General features: G+C 45.6%; 2 protein-coding genes across 2 annotated transcripts in view; one reads left to right on the top strand and one right to left on the bottom strand.

The window, feature by feature from the left end:
• Positions 1–9,202, bottom strand: mturn (maturin, neural progenitor differentiation regulator homolog (Xenopus)). Its single transcript, XM_083645540.1, has 3 exons — positions 8,996–9,202; positions 2,571–2,693; positions 1–1,293 (listed from the first exon to the last, which is right to left on the bottom strand). Exons 1-3 carry the CDS (start codon positions 9,152–9,154, stop codon positions 1,186–1,188), a joined length of 390 nt encoding a protein of 129 aa, XP_083501666.1. The 5' UTR covers positions 9,155–9,202; the 3' UTR covers positions 1–1,185.
• A 4,055-nt stretch (positions 9,203–13,257) lies between these two features.
• LOC310784539 (SH3 domain-binding protein 5-like) overlaps positions 13,258–18,389 on the top strand; it is a 23,259-nt gene continuing 18,127 nt past the window's right edge. Inside the window, exons 1-2 of the mRNA XM_083645525.1 lie at positions 13,258–13,584; positions 14,381–14,443. Of these exons, the coding sequence (XP_083501651.1) occupies positions 13,504–13,584; positions 14,381–14,443 (144 nt within the window). The 5' untranslated portion in view covers positions 13,258–13,503. The remainder of the gene's footprint in view (positions 13,585–14,380; positions 14,444–18,389) is intronic.

Genomic DNA, 18,389 nt, shown 5'->3' with positions numbered 1-18,389 from the left:
TTTTATTTTTTTTATTTTTTTTTTACATTTTAAAGTATCTTTTAGGTCTGACAGAGCTCTTGATACAAGGAATATCAGTTTGTAAGAGCTAAAAATTAGTTTTAGATATATTTGAAGCCATAGAGCAAAACAGGCTTGTATTTTGAGTTATAGTGCAATGATAACTATTAAAAGAGCACATTGTCCATCTAGAAGTCCGACTCTTCAAGAATATGACTTTAAAATGTAAAAAAAAAAAAAACAGTTTACGTTTGGAGGGCCCTAACACATAGTATACCTTTAACGGTCACCTACATTGCTATGGCAACATAGTATACCTTTAAAGGTCACCTACATTGCTATGGCAAACTGTGTCAGTGGGCGTGTGTGCCAATGTTTTAAAACAAGGATAAATATGACCTCAATCAGCGTCAAACAACCATAGCCTTCTAGCGCTTAACGACGGCGCTCCCTCCTGCCCCGCCTCTCTTATCTGCATCCCTGTGTTTGCCTCTTGAACACCCTCAAACATGCAGCCACGAGTAGGCAGGTTTCTACACATTCATCTTCCATCTCTTGCTCTCGTGGCTCCTCAGACAGGCAGAGAAAGTGGGTTATGGGCCACATTCATATTGAAAGAGACTGGGGGGGGGGGGGGTGTAATGTGACACTATCCGACTGCTGCTGCGTAACAAGGCCAGCCGAGGCAGAGGGTAATATTGCTGTGCTGTAGAACTTTAACTCAACAGATGGATGAATGATTATGATGAACTTGCATTGTACATGGCAGCAGCTGCTCAGGTTGCCCACTTGTTTGTGTCTACGTGTGTGCGTGCGTGTGTGTGTGTGTGTGTGTGTGTGTGTGTGTGTGTGCGCATGTGTGTGTGTGTGTGTGTGTGTGTGTGTGTGTGTGTGTGTGCAACAGAGTGCACTGTTTGGGAAGCAAAGCTACTGAGACATTCAAGAACATGGTGGTGCATTTTTAGCAAGTTGAACACTGTGTGTGTGTGTGTGTGTGTGTGTGTGTGTGTGTGTGTGTGTGTGTGTGTGTGTGTTCGTGCGCGCGTGTGCGTGTCTGTCTGTCTGGCCAGTGGGTGCCATAGGAGTGTGTAGACAACTTGCTAAGTGTTTGGGCCTATGGGCTGAGGCCTGGGGCTACTGGGTAGGTCTACCCCAGCTGCAGGCCTCTTCTTGGGGCAGTGCTCATCACTGCTGGCTGACCCCCATCTGCTGGTGGTCCGCCCCTGGTTCCCCCTCCACGTCGGCATGGTAATGCTCAAAACTGTCGTCGTCTATGTCTGGAAGACCCAGGAGCTAAGAGGTGGAGAGACAGGACGTATATGGATATGTTAGAGATGCAAGGCATACCAAACTATGCAGCTACAAGGTACATTTAACTGGCTATAAAACAGTCTAAATGTAATAGCCTACTGATGCCTCACATCTTACCTACATCAGCAATTTCGATATAGTTTTTTCTAAAATGCCTGTGAGCTGGTCAGTCACAGCGAGTCTTCCTGTGTCACGTCCATGTGAAACTGGTTGTGATTTTTGTTCCGGCCAGCGAATGAGGCAACACCGTTAACCTTATGCAGTAAATAAAACAGGAGGGGAGGCTCGCTGACTCAGAGAAGCCCTGCCTGGCCTGCCAGAACTCGGACAGCCCGGTGGAGACAGCGGGAGGAGACTCTGTGTTCAGGAAATGCAATCTTTGTTCGGGGAGAACACTACCGCTTTTGTCCACAGGGGCCACTAAAATCAACACAATATGAGAATAATAACAATAAGAGAGTTGTCGTAGCTGCTTTAATCTGGTCTTTAATTTGGCCTTTCTTGCAAACCTGCTAGAATAATAATCACTGACATTCTCATGTTTTGTTACGGTGCAAACACACTGGATCCGAAAGCGGTGCCGCACGTACATTCAGCTGGAGCAGGAGGCCGGCCTTTCTTCACACCAGAAGTGCTCTGTTTTGTTTTGCTCTGCTCCGGTCACAACTTGTACTGACTTCCTGCCTGGCTGTGCACACTCACGGCTCGTGTCAAAAATAGACACGGAAACTATCGATGCAGGCCGCGAGCGCCGCGGCCGGTGTGACCGGTCTGATCCGTTAACAAGGGCGCGGAAATGAAACTGCCTGCGCTTACAGACGCTTCGCTTCCGCGTCGCTTCCGTTTCCAGTGTGTTTGTGCCGTTACTCTCTTTTACTAAATAGTAGTGACTCAACCTCAAACTGCATCAACATAGATACGCATTTATTCATCCATAGATAAAGATTGTTTGATTGACAGGTGATCTCTGGGAAACGCTGTGCAGAAATATCACAGAAATGAGCGCTTAGCTTAGCACAATATAGATTCAGTGCACCAAGCAACACTTATGTCAAGTTCAACAACGCAATTTCAACTTTTGGAATTGGTTCACATGTTAATTATAGCTCAGTGGCTATTCCCACGGTCTTCTTCCACTAAAGATTAGCGTGACATTTTGTCCACGCAAAAGAAACCAGGCCGTATCAGGGTTAGATTAGTAACTACACAGTAGTGAGCAGAGATGAGCGTGTGGTTATCAGATTAGCTCTGTCCCTTACGGGTCTGAAGGACGTGAAGACCTTCTCCAGCACCTCCAGCAGAGTCTTCTTCCCACAGGAGGAGATATAGTCCTGGGCCAACTGTAAGAAGGGAAGGCAGTCCTCACTCTCACTCCATACATGCTACACACACACACACACATGCACACGCACACGCACACGCACACGCACACACACACACACACACACACACACACACACACACACACAGATGAAGAAATGTTACTCATTCTGCAATGCACCATTTCCAGTAAAGTAGTGATAAAAGCCTTTATTTTGGATACTCCTACAAAATAAAGGCCTTTTAAACCTTGGTTACAAAGTCTTCCTTTTCCAGGTGGTTAAATTCCATTCCTCCAAACAATAAGGTGGATAAACTGGGTTTGGATGGCATCTCTGTCCAACATTTCAAACCGTACACTGGGTAGTGCCACACCTTCTTCATCCAGCGTCGCCTCCTGTGGGCCATATCAGTTACATGGCGCTTGCGGGAAGTAAAGTGACAAAGTGAAATAAGCGAAGCTGGGTCAGGGGCACCGCGGCACAGGGAAAGTAGAACAGAGCGATTAGACCCAGATAGATGTGATTTGAGTCGTGCGGATAACACAAACAACAAAACAACTGGCTGACTCACGCGCAAGCATGGACACAAACACACATACTGTACATGCACACACTACAGGAAGTCACAAACACACATATTGTACATGCACACACTACAGGAAGTCACAAACACACATACTGTACATGCACACACTACAGGAAGTCAGTGGTTCTCAAAGTGGGGTCCGGGGACCCCCAGGTGCCCTCGAGGGGGTTCCAGGGGGTCCCCCAGCAAAAAGGGAAATCATTTATTTCCACTATAATTCCACCCATAAAGTAACACAATGACCAGTGATGGGCAAGCTACTTGGAAAATGTAGTAAGCTAAGCTATCAGTTACTCTCGATTAAATATAGCTAAACTACATTGAAGCTATCCCCAGAGAAATGTAGCAAGCTAAGCTACGAGCAACATGGCAAAAGCAGCTTGCTACATCAAAGCTACTGTTTTTCTCACATTGAATCAACTTCATGTCAAAGAACAACTTTCCACCAAACAAATAGGCAGGCAAAAAAAACTCATTTTGATTGTTTATTATATTATAAAACACACTGAAACTCTCACTGGCACAATATTCAAAAACAGAACGTCTTCTTCATCACTGCCAGTGGCTCCCTCTGGCTCTGCCATCTTTCAAAGTTCATTGCTGATGTGACTTCGCTAGCACATGACATATTTTGCCCTACGCTTAACCAATCATCAGTCTTCATGCCTAAACCCAACCCAATCAGAGGCAGAGTAGTGCCGGGTCTTGCTGCAAGAGAGGCACGGGTGAGACAACAACACTTGTTGTCCTTCATAATGGAACTGGAAGTGCTTTATTGGCTACACAGGCACACTTGACATATGCAATGTCTCCTCCTGTTTAATCCAAACCACAGCAGAAATCTCCACTGCGTGCTTTGCTCTCTGGCGAGTAGCTTGTAGCTTTTGCGGGAAGCTCCAAGCTACTTGGGTCTATAAATAGCTTAGCTACTGAAAAAGCTCCTTGGTTCAAAAGTAGTGAAGCTATCACCAAGCTACTGAGAAATGTAGTTAAGCTATGTAGCTTCGCTACTTGTAGCAAGCTACTGCCCAACACTGACAATGACAGTATGTATATGTTGGGCATGGGTTTCATACACTTCCCGTAATAAATTATCTAAAAGCAAACATCTTATCAGATGGAGATGGAGTACCCTGGGACAAAATCTGATCAAATTGGGGTCTGTAGTCTAATTTGTGTCAGTGCAGGAGTCCTTGATGTGGAAGAAGTTGGAGAACCAGTGCACTACTAAGTTGTCAGTGTAGCTCAAACCTTGGCTTCACTAATTGGTGGATGATAATCAAAAGGTTCACTCCACCCATTCTGGCAAGTCAAGTAACTCAATCATAAACGGTAGTTACGTAAGAAGGAAATCTTCTCGTCACAATCAAAGCAACTTCCTCATTACTGGCTGCAATTTGTCTGCTGATACCTCAAAGCAATATCCCAGCCAGCCACCGGAACAATGACCTCTCAAACGTGTCTGTCTGCCCCCGTGGAATTACCCAGAGGAAAAGTACAGAACGACAGAGCGAGAGACGACGAGCAGCTACTACTGTTGCTGTGGTAGAGCTGATATCACAGTGCCCTCTAGTGAAAGAACAGACTGTTGATCTGGAGTCTGTTGATCCGCCAGTCTGGGGAGGGGGGGGGGGTGTTGGGGCAGACAAGGTAAACTGAGAGAGGCTGCATATTTGTCAGTGGATGAGTGAGTGAGTAAGAGAGAGAGAGAGAGAGAGAGAGAGAGAGGGCGAGAAAGAGAGAGAGCAAGGGCGACTCCCCCTGCTGATAGCGTTATTGATTGACCATGGGTAACTAGATCTCCTCCAGAGTCCTGCAGAGAGAGCGAGAGAGAGTTATTCTACCTGATTGTCTCAGTCTTCTCCTGGTTGTTGCTGTAGAAGGGTTGGGGCAGTGGTTAGAGAAGTGAGCTAGTGACTGTAAGGTGGTCGGTTCAATCCCTGGGACCGGCAGGATAAATCCGGGTGGGAAAATTTAAAAAGCAGCACTTGACCCTCCCTCATTACCACCACTGAGGTGCCCTTGAGCAAGGCCCTTAACCCCAACTGCTCCAGTGTAGCTGCTCAGTGGCGAGCAGATCGGACTGTGGTTGTACTGGTTAGCTTCCAGGTATGAATGTGTGTGAATGAAAAAGAGAGCATTGCTCTCAGTGAGACTCCGCCTGTATAAATAAAGTTAAAAAAAGAAAAGAAAACAAGACATACTTTCAGAGGGTTTATACATGCAGAAGCTGGATTGCTCTGCTCTTCTCCGCCAGTTGGACCAGAAAACATCAACAGCCTTGGAAAGCCCCTCCTAGTGGTGCGTTCCTTTATCGCAAAATAACTGGCATGTGGAGGCTAAATGACGTCACATCCGTTTTGTTAGCATTCCATTTGCAGAAAAGTTGAGCTGGGAAGTTCACTGTTCACTGGTCAGATCCACTCGCTAGCCAGGCTAGCCATTGTTAGCAATAACAGTTGATAACAAGGCATTTCGTGGCATTTTGCGCATACAAACACTGCAGCCTCATGTCCACACAGATAGAAGTAGGCCGTGCTGTGTGTACAGCTGATTTAATGAGACACAAACAAGACAGAAGTGCTAAATAGCATTTATACGATTATAACTACTGTTGTTGCGCGGAGCAGCCATCTTGGATTTTTGAGGTCGGGACTGCTGAGGCTCCTACGAGTTTGGAATGGGAAATACCAGCTCTAGTGACGTCACCGTCCCAGCTCATGACCTTTGAACCGTAAGATTACCAGTTCCCAGTTATAAAGGAATGCATGATAAAGCCACCCAGCCCTGCTGTCTGTGGGACAGGCCAGGCTCAGAGAAGGCCAGGTCTGCATAACACAGGCAGGCACGAGGTGCTGTGACATCATGTGTTATTGACAGAACAGACGCCCAGAGCTGCGGGTCACTATTCCCATCTGGTGCCAGCCCTCTATTAACCTATCTGGTGCTGTTACTGAGCAGTGTCAGGGAACAGGGCCTCTCTGGTGCTGTTACTAAGCAGTGTCAGGGAGCAGGGTCTCTCTGGTGCTGTTACTGAGCAGTGTCAGGGAGCAGGGTCTCTCTGGTGCTGTTACTGAGCAGTGTCAGGGACCAGGGCCTCTCTGGTGCTGTTACTGAGCAGTGTCAGGGAGCAGGGTCTCTCTGGTGCTGTTACTGAGCAGTGTCAGGGACCAGGGCCTCTCTGGTGCTGTTACTGAGCAGTGTCAGGGAGCAGGGCCTCTCTGGTGCTGTTACTGAGCAGTGTCAGGGAGCAGGGTCTCTCTGGTGCTGTTACTGAGCAGTGTCAGGGACCAGGGCCTCTCTGGTGCTGTTACTGAGCAGTGTCAGGGACCAGGGCCTCTCTGGTGCTGTTACTGAGCAGTGTCAGGGAGCAGGGCCTCCCTGGTGATGTTACTGAGCAGTGTCAGGGACCAGGGCCTCTCTGGTGCTGTTACTGAGCAGTGTCAGGGAGCAGGGCCTCTCTGGTGCTGTTACTGAGCAGTGTCAGGGACCAGGGCCTCTCTGGTGCTGTTACTGAGCAGTGTCAGGGAGCAGGGTCTCTCTGGTGCTGTTACTGAGCAGTGTCAGGGAGCAGGGTCTCTCTGGTGCTGTTACTGAGCAGGGAGCAGGGCCTCTCTGGTCCTGTTACTGAGCAGTGTCAGGGAGCAGGGTCTCTCTGGTGCTGTTACTGAGCAGTGTCCGGGAGCAGGGCCTCTCTGGTGCTGTTACTGAGCAGTGTCAGGGAGCAGGGTCTCTCTGGTGCTGTTACTGAGCAGTGTCAGGGACCAGGGCCTCTCTGGTGCTGTTACTGAGCAGTGTCAGGGAGCAGGGCCTCTCTGGTGCTGTTACTGAGCAGTGTCAGGGAGCAGGGTCTCTCTGGTGCTGTTACTGAGCAGTGTCAGGGACCAGGGCCTCTCTGGTGCTGTTACTGAGCAGTGTCAGGGAGCAGGGTCTCTCTGGTGCTGTTACTGAGCAGGGAGCAGGGCCTCTCTGGTGCTGTTACTGAGCAGTGTCAGGGAGCAGGGCCTCTCTGGTGCTGTTACTGAGCAGTGTCAGGGAGCAGGGCCTCTCTGGTGCTGTTACTGAGCAGTGTCAGGGACCAGGGCCTCTCTGGTGCTGTTACTGAGCAGTGTCAGGGACCAGGGCCTCTCTGGTGCTGTTACTGAGCAGTGTCAGGGACCAGGGCCTCTCTGGTGCTGTTACTGAGCAGGGAGCAGGGCCTCTCTGGTGCTGTTACTGAGCAGTGTCAGGGAGCAGGGCCTCTCTGGTGCTGTTACTGAGCAGTGTCAGGGACCAGGGCCTCTCTGGTGCTGTTACTGAGCAGTGTCAGGGACCAGGGCCTCTCTGGTGATGTTACTGAGCAGGGAGCAGGGCGGGTCAGCAGCTTCAGGCCCCAGAGACAATAACAGTGCTGCAGTACACTAGCGGTCAGAGCACTGCCAAGTCAGACAGAGGCAGACAGAACAAGACCGGAATGTAGGCCATTTCGCCTTCAAAATAACAGTGTAGTGAGTGTCGCTTTTGGGGGGAAAGAAAGAATAGGAACACTTTGCTGATTTTCAACCATACATCTGAAAATCGGGATATAGCGATATAGTGATGTACTGTGTGTGTGTGTGTGTGTGTGTGTGTGTGTGTGTGTGTGTGTGTGTGTGTGTGTGTGTGTGTGTGTATATATATATATATATCTGTGTCGATGGGGCACAGCTTCAAAATCTGTTGTACTTTATTTATTTATCTTTTGTACATTATGGTTCTAAGAAGAACAGCAGATTTTGAAGCTTTGCCGGCTCGCATGGCTGTTATTTGAACTACAGATTGTACTTAATCATTTTTGGAAGTCCGCATCCACGGACAGTTGTATTGAGAGAGAGCCATACAAGCCGGCAAAACTCCTGTTCTTCCTCAGATGAGTGGGGAACATGGAGGGAAGGTAAACATTGTTCATTTGCATATACGCACATTGTAATGATACAAAGCTGAAAATTGGTAAAGTGTTCCTTTAAGTAGGCTATTTGTGCAGAAAATGAGGATATTGAATCATATTTGTATAACTCGTGTAATTGGATTAGAGATGGTGCTGCATACCTAGCTGCCAAACAGTCTGGTTAATGGTTTGAGTTTGAGTCTTGGTGATTTTTTTGACAGCATCTTGCATTGATCTTTATGACTATGAATACAATTAGCTATGCTTTGAAAACGGCAGAAAAAACAATGAATAGGCTATTCTCTATTTCAATTTACTTTGTATTGCCCCCAAATATATTGCAAATATGTATGCTAGCCTACATAAGGGTTTTATTTTGAAAGTGAAGGGCCTCATGCCTCTTATTTATTTATTTATTTATTTATTTATTTATTTATTTATTTATTTATTTATTTATTTATTTATTTATTAGATGGCTTGACACTGGTGTGGTTCATCACAACTGATAGTGAGGATGGGCAAAGCTTACAGCTGACATTCAACATGTAGGCTATTTCATCAATTTGGGATCCCCCCCCCCCTGTAATAAATGTCTTAACCATTTGACTGCTGGGCTGGGGGGTAGCATAGCTGGGGGGGGCACTCAAATTGAGATGACATCATCCTCTCCATTCCTGCCGGCCTTGCGCTAACGCCCCCCACCCCCCACCCATCAACTGGAAAGACGGCACCAGCCGGGAGTCCCCCCCTCCCCTCCACCCCGACACACCCACAGAGAGAGAGAGGGAGAGAGAGAGAGGCCCTGCAAGGAGACACACACACACACACACACACACACACACGCACACGCACACGCGCGCGCGCACTTACGAAATTGTCGGTGCCTGTGGGACACAGTACGTAGAAGGACACGCCGGGCTCGGCGTAGAAGTCCAGCCGCCTCTCGTCGTCCTCCTCGGCGAAGATGAGGTCGAACGGGTTCCCGGAGCACCACTTCTCCGCCGCCTCCACCAGCTGCTTCCACTCCATCCTCCCTCCCTGCTCCTCCGCTCCCTCCGTGCGGTGTGCTGTGCTGTGCGGTGTCCGGGCCGGGGCTCCCTCCCTCCGCTGCTGATCTCTCTGGCCGTCACGCGGATGATGATGATGATGCTCGAGACACGAAGAACAGCGCAGCGGACAGCAACATCAGCATCTCTCCCTATACCGCATCTCCTCTAGTGCACACGGCGTGCATGGCCAGCCGCCCGGGGAATGCCTGGAGATTTACACTATTGGTGCATAAAGCGACGCGTACCGGCTCCGGTTTTGCTCCGTTCAGTTCTCAAACCCCCATCCCTCCCTCTCTCTCTCTCCCCCCCACGTTATGAAAGCCCAACATGCATAGGCCTACGCAGGAGCACGCTGCCTGTGAAAAACGCGATGACGAACAGTGTAGCCGGGCAGCCGTCCATGTAGCTGCGCTCACTGCCTCACTCCCAACTTCACTGAGACAGATGTGATTAGATCTGCTGCACACATAATGGACGAGGACAAACAACTAGCTTTGCAAAAAGCTGATTTGACGATATGGCTACTGCAAATATAATGGAGAGGAGAATGCTGTTAGCTGTCTAAGGTCAAGGATGTATTACCAAACGGGCCAGGCCCAGCCCAGCCCAGGTGCCCAAGAGCTCATATTATAACCCAGAGCCTCTTCACAGGGCCACCGCGTATGTTGTGTCTATGATCTTGCCTAGGCTATATGATTGTAACATTAATAACAATTTCTTACTATTATCTTCTCTCAGATTAAATATATGTGTGATATGATTCCTTTTTGCTTGTCTGGGGACCCTCTGGAACCCCAACGGACCCCCCCCCCCCCCCCCCCCCCGGACCCCACCACTTTGGGAACCAAACTTTTTCACATCAAGGACCATTAAACTGACACAGACCACACACGGCCCATCTGATCAAATTTAGTCCCAGGGCCCCCATCTGATAAGATTTAGTACCATGCCCCCCCCCCCTCCATCTGATAAGATGTTTTGCTTTTAGATGTTTTATTACAGAAAGTGTATAAAACCCATGGTCAAAATAGATAGCCTATCCTGTCATTGTGTTACTTATGGATGCAATTATAGTGGTAATAAATTATTCCCCTTTTTGCTGGGGATCCCCTGGAACCCCCTCAAGGACCCCTGTTGGTCCCTGGTACATCAACACCATGGCCAACCTGCTGGTAACATACTGCAAACACACCCTCCTCCCCCTCCTTGTCTTCGCCACCAGAGGGCGAGTAAAACCAACTCACCACCCCATGCTGGAGCTGCGTCAAGCCCGCCACATGAGCCCGGAAAGCAGGGCGATTTTACCTTCAAAATAAAAGCACAAACTTCTATCGTGGGGAGTAAGGCATGTAGCGTACTACGGAAACAAAAAATCATAACACTTAACTCACACATTAGATTAGATTAGATTAGATTAGATTAGATTAGATTAGATTAGATCAGATTAGATTTATTTCGAACATGGTGAAAAACAAAAAGAAAGATAAAGAATAAAATAAATATAGGCGAGAAGTGCCAAACAATCAATCATATTCAATTAGAATTCACAGTATACATACAGCAAATTCACAATAATTTACATTTGTTTATCATGCCCAAAAAGGAGTAGGAAGAAGTTAATACTTATCAAGTCCTACCCCCTGTTTTATATCTATAGGCTTAATATGAAAGTATAATTATACTGTAGTAACATGTTATACTACTGTAATAATATATAAGAGATGTGTGCATAGTCACATTATATCCATAATAATATCACACATACTATAGAGTTGTGCTACCCCTCTAATCGCATATCTGTATAGTTTCCTCATTAATTGGATGTGGTCAAACGTGTCAAAAGCTTTTTTTAGATAGAGGAAAACCCCTACTGCATATTCTTTATTTTCTATTGCATTAACGACTATGGAGTCTAATTTTAGATATGATGACAAGGCCTATAAGGTTTTGTGTTTGTGTCAGACTTTTGACAGCCTTGTATTGCATTAGGGCTGATATGCAAGGATGTAGAGTGGTAAAATTCCCAAAAACTACTGTATCTCTCTTAAGTATCTCTTTAAGCAAATCATACACAAAATTAGGCTATCCTATTTGATCTCCTTTTGATAACTAATATAATAACTAATGTAATATTTTTTCAGTTCCATTCACTGAGCCTCCCCTGAAACTGTTTGGAGTTTTTCCTGGAGGCCCGCCTCACTTTGAAAACCTTTGCTTTTAAGGTATGGAGTTCATATTACCGCTTACTGGAATAGTGTCCACTGTCTGTTAAGACAACTATGCTGACATACTATTTGTTAATGACAAATATATTGTATAAACCAATTGTTATAAATCATATTGAATAGAGACAGTCCGCATGTCTGGGAACGCCCACAAAATGTTAATGCGCGCGAGTGGGGTAAAACCGCCGATATATCTCATGGGCTGACTCACCAAAAGATGGTGCTGCGGCTCTAAACTACATGTTTGGGGGTTCTAGAGCAGAACACAAGACGTCTGCTCAGATGTGCGTTTACTGCGGTGGTTAAATCCTCGATCGTGTCTGCCTGGGCTGGGCTATCAGCTAAATTCTAACTTTGCTGAATGGATAGAATGGGGGAATTTACCCCACCCTGACCCCGCCCCCAGGCTAACCCAGCATCTATTGTGGGCGTTCCTAGAGCCTGTATGGGCGTTCCCAGACATGCGGACTGTCTCTATAGCCATAGCATAATAATAAGTGCTAATATCAACAGAACAGAACAGAAAAAATGACCAAATAATGTTTATATAGGCCTAATTTATTGGTGTTAATCAAAATATTTTGAATCATTCAAGGCTGTGACAAAGACATTTTGACTAAATATGCAATAGCAAAAGACATCCCAGCGAGCATTTTTCGGTTGAAAAGACGTTTAAAAAACGTTTAGAGTCAACGTTGAAAAAACGTACAAGAAAGGTTCAAAAGTGAAAGTTTTTTCACCCACTATTTGCAGACGTCGAATGAACGTTCACATTTAGACCACATTTCACCATGATCTTAAAAGTAAAACTGTTACGCCTCACACGGGAGGCGAACCACTGACCTCTGGCATTCGGACCACCATGCCCTATCAACTGAGCTATACGTTTGCTGAAAAGTTATAGGGCGCCAGGCATATATATAGCCTACTCTATCGCTAGCTCGTACACAGTACGGTTGCATGGTACCACAGGCTAAACGATCATGGGACAGGTGTATTTTATATTATGTGTATCATGATATTAGGCTATATTATGTAAGAGACTAAAATGATGTTGACTGTTGACTGTGTGTGTGTGTGCGAGTAGTCTGTAGGCTGGAGGGCTTCAGAGGTTATAACTTAATTTAACACCGGCAACTCAGGGGGGACACAGAGCCTTGTAGCCTGTTACATAGCGTGCCCAGAGCACCTCCTTCTGCACTTGGTGCGGACCGGTGCTGCAGACTCGCTTTGGTCTTCTAGTCAGTCACAGTCACAGCTGCAAGTACTTGGGCATGCGCGTTGCTGCAGGAACTCAATTCATTATTTTATAGTATTGCGCTAAAGTATTAACCATAGATGTGTCCTGGAAGCTTTTTGCTGGCACCACATAGCCTATATAGTCCCATATTTATGATATTTCATGTGACATAAAATGCGTTGAAATGTAGTTTTCGTGTAGACCAGATTTAAACTCTCAGTTAGACAATAAATTGGACAAATGCCAATTCACACACTATCAATATTGCCTCTATATCAAGCTACAACAAATGTTTTAACAAAATGATTAACCAAATTGTGTTTTTTGACACGTTGACGTTGTAACCGCATTTTAGCCGGTTGAAAAAAGGGTGAAATTAGGTCTTAGACGTTCAAACCCAATATCACCCAGATTTAAACTAAAAATCAACGTTGAAAAAACGTTTTGTGCTCGCTGGGATTGGTCATTTAGGCATTTATTTTGAAATTCCAGAGCAGATGTAGTTGCATTGTTGATTATGGCTAACTTAACAGCAGTCTCCCACACTGCTGTGCTGTCTGTCTACGCAATACGCAGGCAGGCAGACGCAGTGATCTCCCACAGACAGTGTGGATCCAGACTGCAGACAGACAGCGGAGCGGAGGAGTCTCCTCTGCTGCTAGAACACTTCCAGGCGTTCATCAGAGAAGAACAGGCTGAAGCCATGCTGCCTTTGTAGAGGTCAGGGAGGGCGGATCACCACCGCTGCCTGGAGAGTGGAGACCCCTGCTGCTGACTAGTCCAGCACCCGGGGTCCCCCGCGCTTTGTTTGCTCTGAAGACCCTCTTTTCTTTTTCTGGTCAAAAACTCCACATACACCTGGAAATGGATCCTTTGGGAAATGGGAATAATAACGAGGAAGCCTCCCAGTGCGCCGAAGAGGAAGAAGTGGATCCTAGAATCCAGGTAAGATGTTTTTAAATGGTATGGGTTCCAGCTGTGGCCCCACCAGTCAAACTGACATTGACATTAACATGAACTACGGTAATCCTATGATAGGCTCCCTTTTTAAAAGGACACCTACGTGTTAGACTATAGGAATATTGAAGAGATATTGATGTTATAGGATATAGCAATACCATCCACATCCAGTAGTTGAACAAACTCACTCACTATTGAATACAGCACTAAACGAAGTGTGGAGACCTGGCCATGCGAGACTACAAGACACTAGACACAATGGTCCTATCCTGGCTATAGGAATGTTGTCCTTAGGGAAGATTCGAACGTTTGCTCAATCAGTGGTTGCAGGCAGCCAAGAAATGCATAGTATTGTATAGTATTTATATCATGGCATCTTAATAGCATTGGGGATTGGAGGTTATAATTTGCTCTCTCTCTCTCTCTCTCTCTCTCTCTCTCTCTCTCTCTCTCTCTCTCTCTCTCTCTCTCTCTCTCTCTCTCTCTTTCTCTCTCTCTCAATTTTGAACTCAATGTTCCAATTCACAAACAGGTTTATGGATCCTCTTCACATAAACACCTTGTCAACACACATGCACACGCACACACACACACACACACACACACACACACACACACACACACACACACACACACACACACACACACACACACACTGGCAGAATTGGCAGAGACAAGTCACTGTAGCCTCCAGAGATTTTGGATTGGATCTTAACACTGCCCCTCCTCCTCTCCTCTCCTCCCCTCCCATGCCTCTCCATACCATGTCCTCTGTAAACAGGGAGAGCTGGAGAAGTTAAACCAGTCCACAGATGACATCAACCGCTGGGAGAGTGAACTGGAGGTAAGGAGGACGACTAAGCACCACCACCACCACCATCATCATCATCATCATCATCACCACATTGTCTCTCCCTGCTTGTGAAAACATTTCCATGACTGAATCACTCTGGAAAAATACTGGTCTCAACAAGTCTGTTTCATATTCATTCCCCAAAATCTTTCTCAAAACAAATAGGAGATTCTGTCTAATTCCACTTGTTTACAATAAAGTTATGTGTGTTTGGTGACAAAGAATTCAGTATCTTGAAACAAGGCAGCTCACTGCACATAAAACAACAAGAACAAGTGAAATGATATCATTGTGTATAGGCCCAATTTTTATTGTTCTCAGAAAAGTGGAATTTTAAGACTTGATGCAAATGACTTTGCGGTGAGGGATTTCCTTCTGGTGGGAAATATGTAAAAAAAAGAAAAAAGTTGCGTAGTACAATCGAAACGTTAGCGATACAAAATAAATAACGATGAGATCTGAATGTTAAATATAATTTGAATGGCATATTTGGAGCAGCGTGAATGCTCAAGCGGGCTTCCAATTCCCCCACATCTTCCCCCGGGCTTCCTGGGACAAACCGGGCCCTCGCTGGCAGTTTGAGGAGGAAGAAGCTGTCAGAGAGCAGCCAGGAGCTCACAGCAGCACAGAGATGGATGGAGGCTGGCAGTTACAGGTCTGGGTTAGCTAGCTGTAGGGTTACTGTTCCACAAAAGCAAAACATTCCACAGTTAGGCCTGTGTTTTCCCTCTTCCCTCAAAGTAGGCCTCTTCTGTTTCTCATTAGCCCTGCTCTCATCTGAACTCCTTAAGCTAGAGCAGGAATACATACAGAAAAGACACGAGGATTCTCATTCTGTTGGAGCGAATAACCTGCCAAATAATTTAAAGTTATTATAGGTATTGATGATTATGTAGTCTTGTGCAAACCATGTTTCCAAGCCAAATAATTAATCATCATTATAGATATTGATGCTTAGGTACGATTCTATGGTTAGTTACACAAGACCTATAGATCATTCATTGTAATTATGCATATTGGTGATTATGTATCAATCACTGCACACATTATACTGTACATGTTTTCAAACCAAATAATTAATCCTCCCAGTCAGGGGCGGACTGGGATCATAATTCAGGCCGGGCATTAGATACCAAGCAGGCCAGGCCGATACGGGAAAACTTGGGCCGTTTGAAGCCCAATTTGGGTCGTTTGAAGCAAGATTTAGTGAATATAATGCTAACGTGATGATGCATGTTACCTATTTGTTCACTAATAGAAACATCAACATTGCCTAGATAACTGCAAGTATAATATGAAGAAGTAAAACCAAAAACATGCCTCTGTACAAACGCTTCACAGCAAACTTTATTTAAGGAAGAGGGATCAGATTGTGCATACTGCGTTATTCTCCACAGGTTTAAGAACTACATGTCATAACAATAACAATAATAATAAACATTGACATATTCTCAGTTTCATTAACTCATTGAGTGCCAGCCACTTTTGGAGAACGGACGCTCCCAGTGCCAGAGTTTCAGAGCTTTTTTCAGTGATTTCTCGAGGCCCACAGAATATTGTGTGATATTACTATGTAAACAATGAACACGCAAAAAGAACGATGAGACTCTTTTCTATCATCAGCAAAAACAGGTTTATTGATATCATTTTCCGTTCTTTAGTTATCAGCCGGAGAAGATAGCTTGATTTAACAAAAAAGAGCAGTTTTTTTCTAGAAGCTGAGATAATGGCCCTTTTGTGAAATTAAACATTTCAAACACATCACTGACTCTGAAGCTAATTTTCTGATGTAGTCACACCTCAAAAATAATTTCCTTCAATAAAACAGTGAAGGCCAGGGAATTTTAATATTTTTAGCTGCAACCAGCAGCGCTGGCCCCTGCGTGCGCTGCTGGTTGCAGCTTCTTGCTGATCTTGATTTGCTGCTGGTGGGCATCGGATATTCTGGCTTGCGTTTGCCAACCCTGTCCTGCTGCCTGGGTCTGTCTGGGTCAGTGTTGTGTGCTGCTCTGCCTATAGCCTATAGCCAAGTGTTGAGCAATGCAAAACTCAAGGCTCCAACACAAGAGTCCAGAAATGAATGAGTGACATCACGGTGGTTCTGTCCATATTTTCATACCGTCTATGGTTCTGAGCTTCTGAGTCGAATTTTACAATGAGATGCACCCACTTTAACCCTGCAGGTGTAATTATTACTTCAGACTAACTAATAAAGTAATAAAACCACTAGTAAACCAGTAGGCGGCGCCTGGCCTGCTGTTCAGTGAGTGGCCTGACTGCGGGCACACACAAAAAAAAAATATATATATATATATATATATATATATTATATATATATATATATATATATTTTTTTTTTTTTGCAGGCCAGGCCAGGCCAGGCCACCGAGCATCGGCCCGACGTGTCCGATTATGCAGTCCGCGCCTGCTCCCAGTGTGGTTTGAAAAAACTGCTCTTGGTAGAGAATGTATTTTGCAACTGCTTTGGGATTATTGTTTCTGATAAACATGGCAGTCAAGTAATTTAAATGAGAAGCCTGGGCAAACACACGCGTGCGCACACACACACACACACACACACACACACACACACACACACGCACACACACACACACACACACACACACACAGAAGGAGAGTGGAGGAGGCTGTCCACGAGGCGTAGTGAAAGTGAATGTTGTGAGCTGAAGAAGGTGGACAGTGTGGTTGGCAGGCTGATGGGTGTGTTCCTGCAGGCTGATGGGTGTGTTCCTGCAGGCTGATGGGTGTGTTCCTGCAGGCTGATGGGTGTGTTCCTGCAGGCTGATGGGTGTGTTCCTGCAGGCTGATGGGTGTGTTCCTGCAGTCTGGAGTTGGAGACAGATTCAGGCTCCATCCACATTACTTTGACACCACATAGCGTTGCTACGGTTACGCCTTGCATCCACACTACCCCGGCATTTTGTGCCGTGTTTTGAACCTGGCTGTGAACATTTTGAATCCTGTTGTAAAGTCGGGCATTTTAACACGGGGGTGAGCGGGGAATGACTTGTACCTCCATGCCAACAGTCTTTGAAAGTTTTAAGAATAATCTTTTTTGTTTTACACTTTACTTGCAGTTACCGAATCCTGCTCATAAGTCCTCATAACTGTTATAGTATCATACAATTGCTAGTAACCTTATAATGCTGTCACTTTACTTAAAGCTCACAAACTCAGGCTACAGCGCATTACTGATGTTTATTATAATACATTTACATTATGTCCACCACCTTGTTATACGTTGCCCTGCAGGATTATAAACATTGGAATCGGAATTGGATCGGAACTGAAACAAATCTGTGTATCTCGAGGGAGAGTGTCATCAGTAACTTAACTATAGACACGCCCACAGTATAAGTTTATGTGCTTTAATACTTCCCAGAATGCCTTCTGTGTCACGCTCTCTGTGACCCGCAGGAACAGGAAGACAGGAAGTGTAGTGATGTCGGAGGAAGGCCACTTCCTGTCACGCCCTCTTTCTTTTCCCTCTTTCTCCTCTCTCTCTCTCTCTCCCTCTTTTTTATGAGCAGGATGCAGGTGCTGCTGCTTTAACATCCTTCTTTTCTGCAAATGTGTGCAAACCACACAGAATGTGTATACAGTACAGGTACACACACATACACACGCGTGCGCACGTGTACACACACACACACACACACACACACACACACACACACACAGATTCTCAACCTTTTTCATATCAAGGACCCCTAATTTTGTCCACATTTGGCACCCGGATCCCCATTTGATGAGATTTTGCCTCTTGGACCCAAATCTGAGAATATGTTTTACTGTTAGATGATTTCTTCCAGAATCTCACGACTGTCTGTATTGCAGGTATAGAGAGATAACAGTGAAAACTATGATCAAAATATTCATCCTTCAAAAACATTCTCTAACTATGTTAACTTCTTGT

This window comes from Poromitra crassiceps (assembly GCF_964638095.1).
Source record: "Poromitra crassiceps genome assembly, chromosome: 11".
NCBI lineage: Eukaryota > Metazoa > Chordata > Actinopteri > Beryciformes > Melamphaidae > Poromitra > Poromitra crassiceps.
This window is presented reverse-complemented; position numbering and strand designations above follow the sequence as displayed.

Excerpts from the sequence above, each read along its gene's own strand:
- mturn (XM_083645540.1), bottom strand. The coding sequence starts at position 9,154 with ATGGAGTGGAAGCAGCTGGTGGAGGCGGCGGAGAAGTGGTGCTCCGGG. Across the intron at positions 2,694-8,995 it reads CCACAGGCACCGACAATTTC|CATGTATGGAGTGAGAGTGA; the intron begins GTAAGTGCGCGC and ends GTGTGTGTGTAG. Across the intron at positions 1,294-2,570 it reads TCTTCACGTCCTTCAGACCC|CTCCTGGGTCTTCCAGACAT; the intron begins GTAAGGGACAGA and ends TCCACCTCTTAG.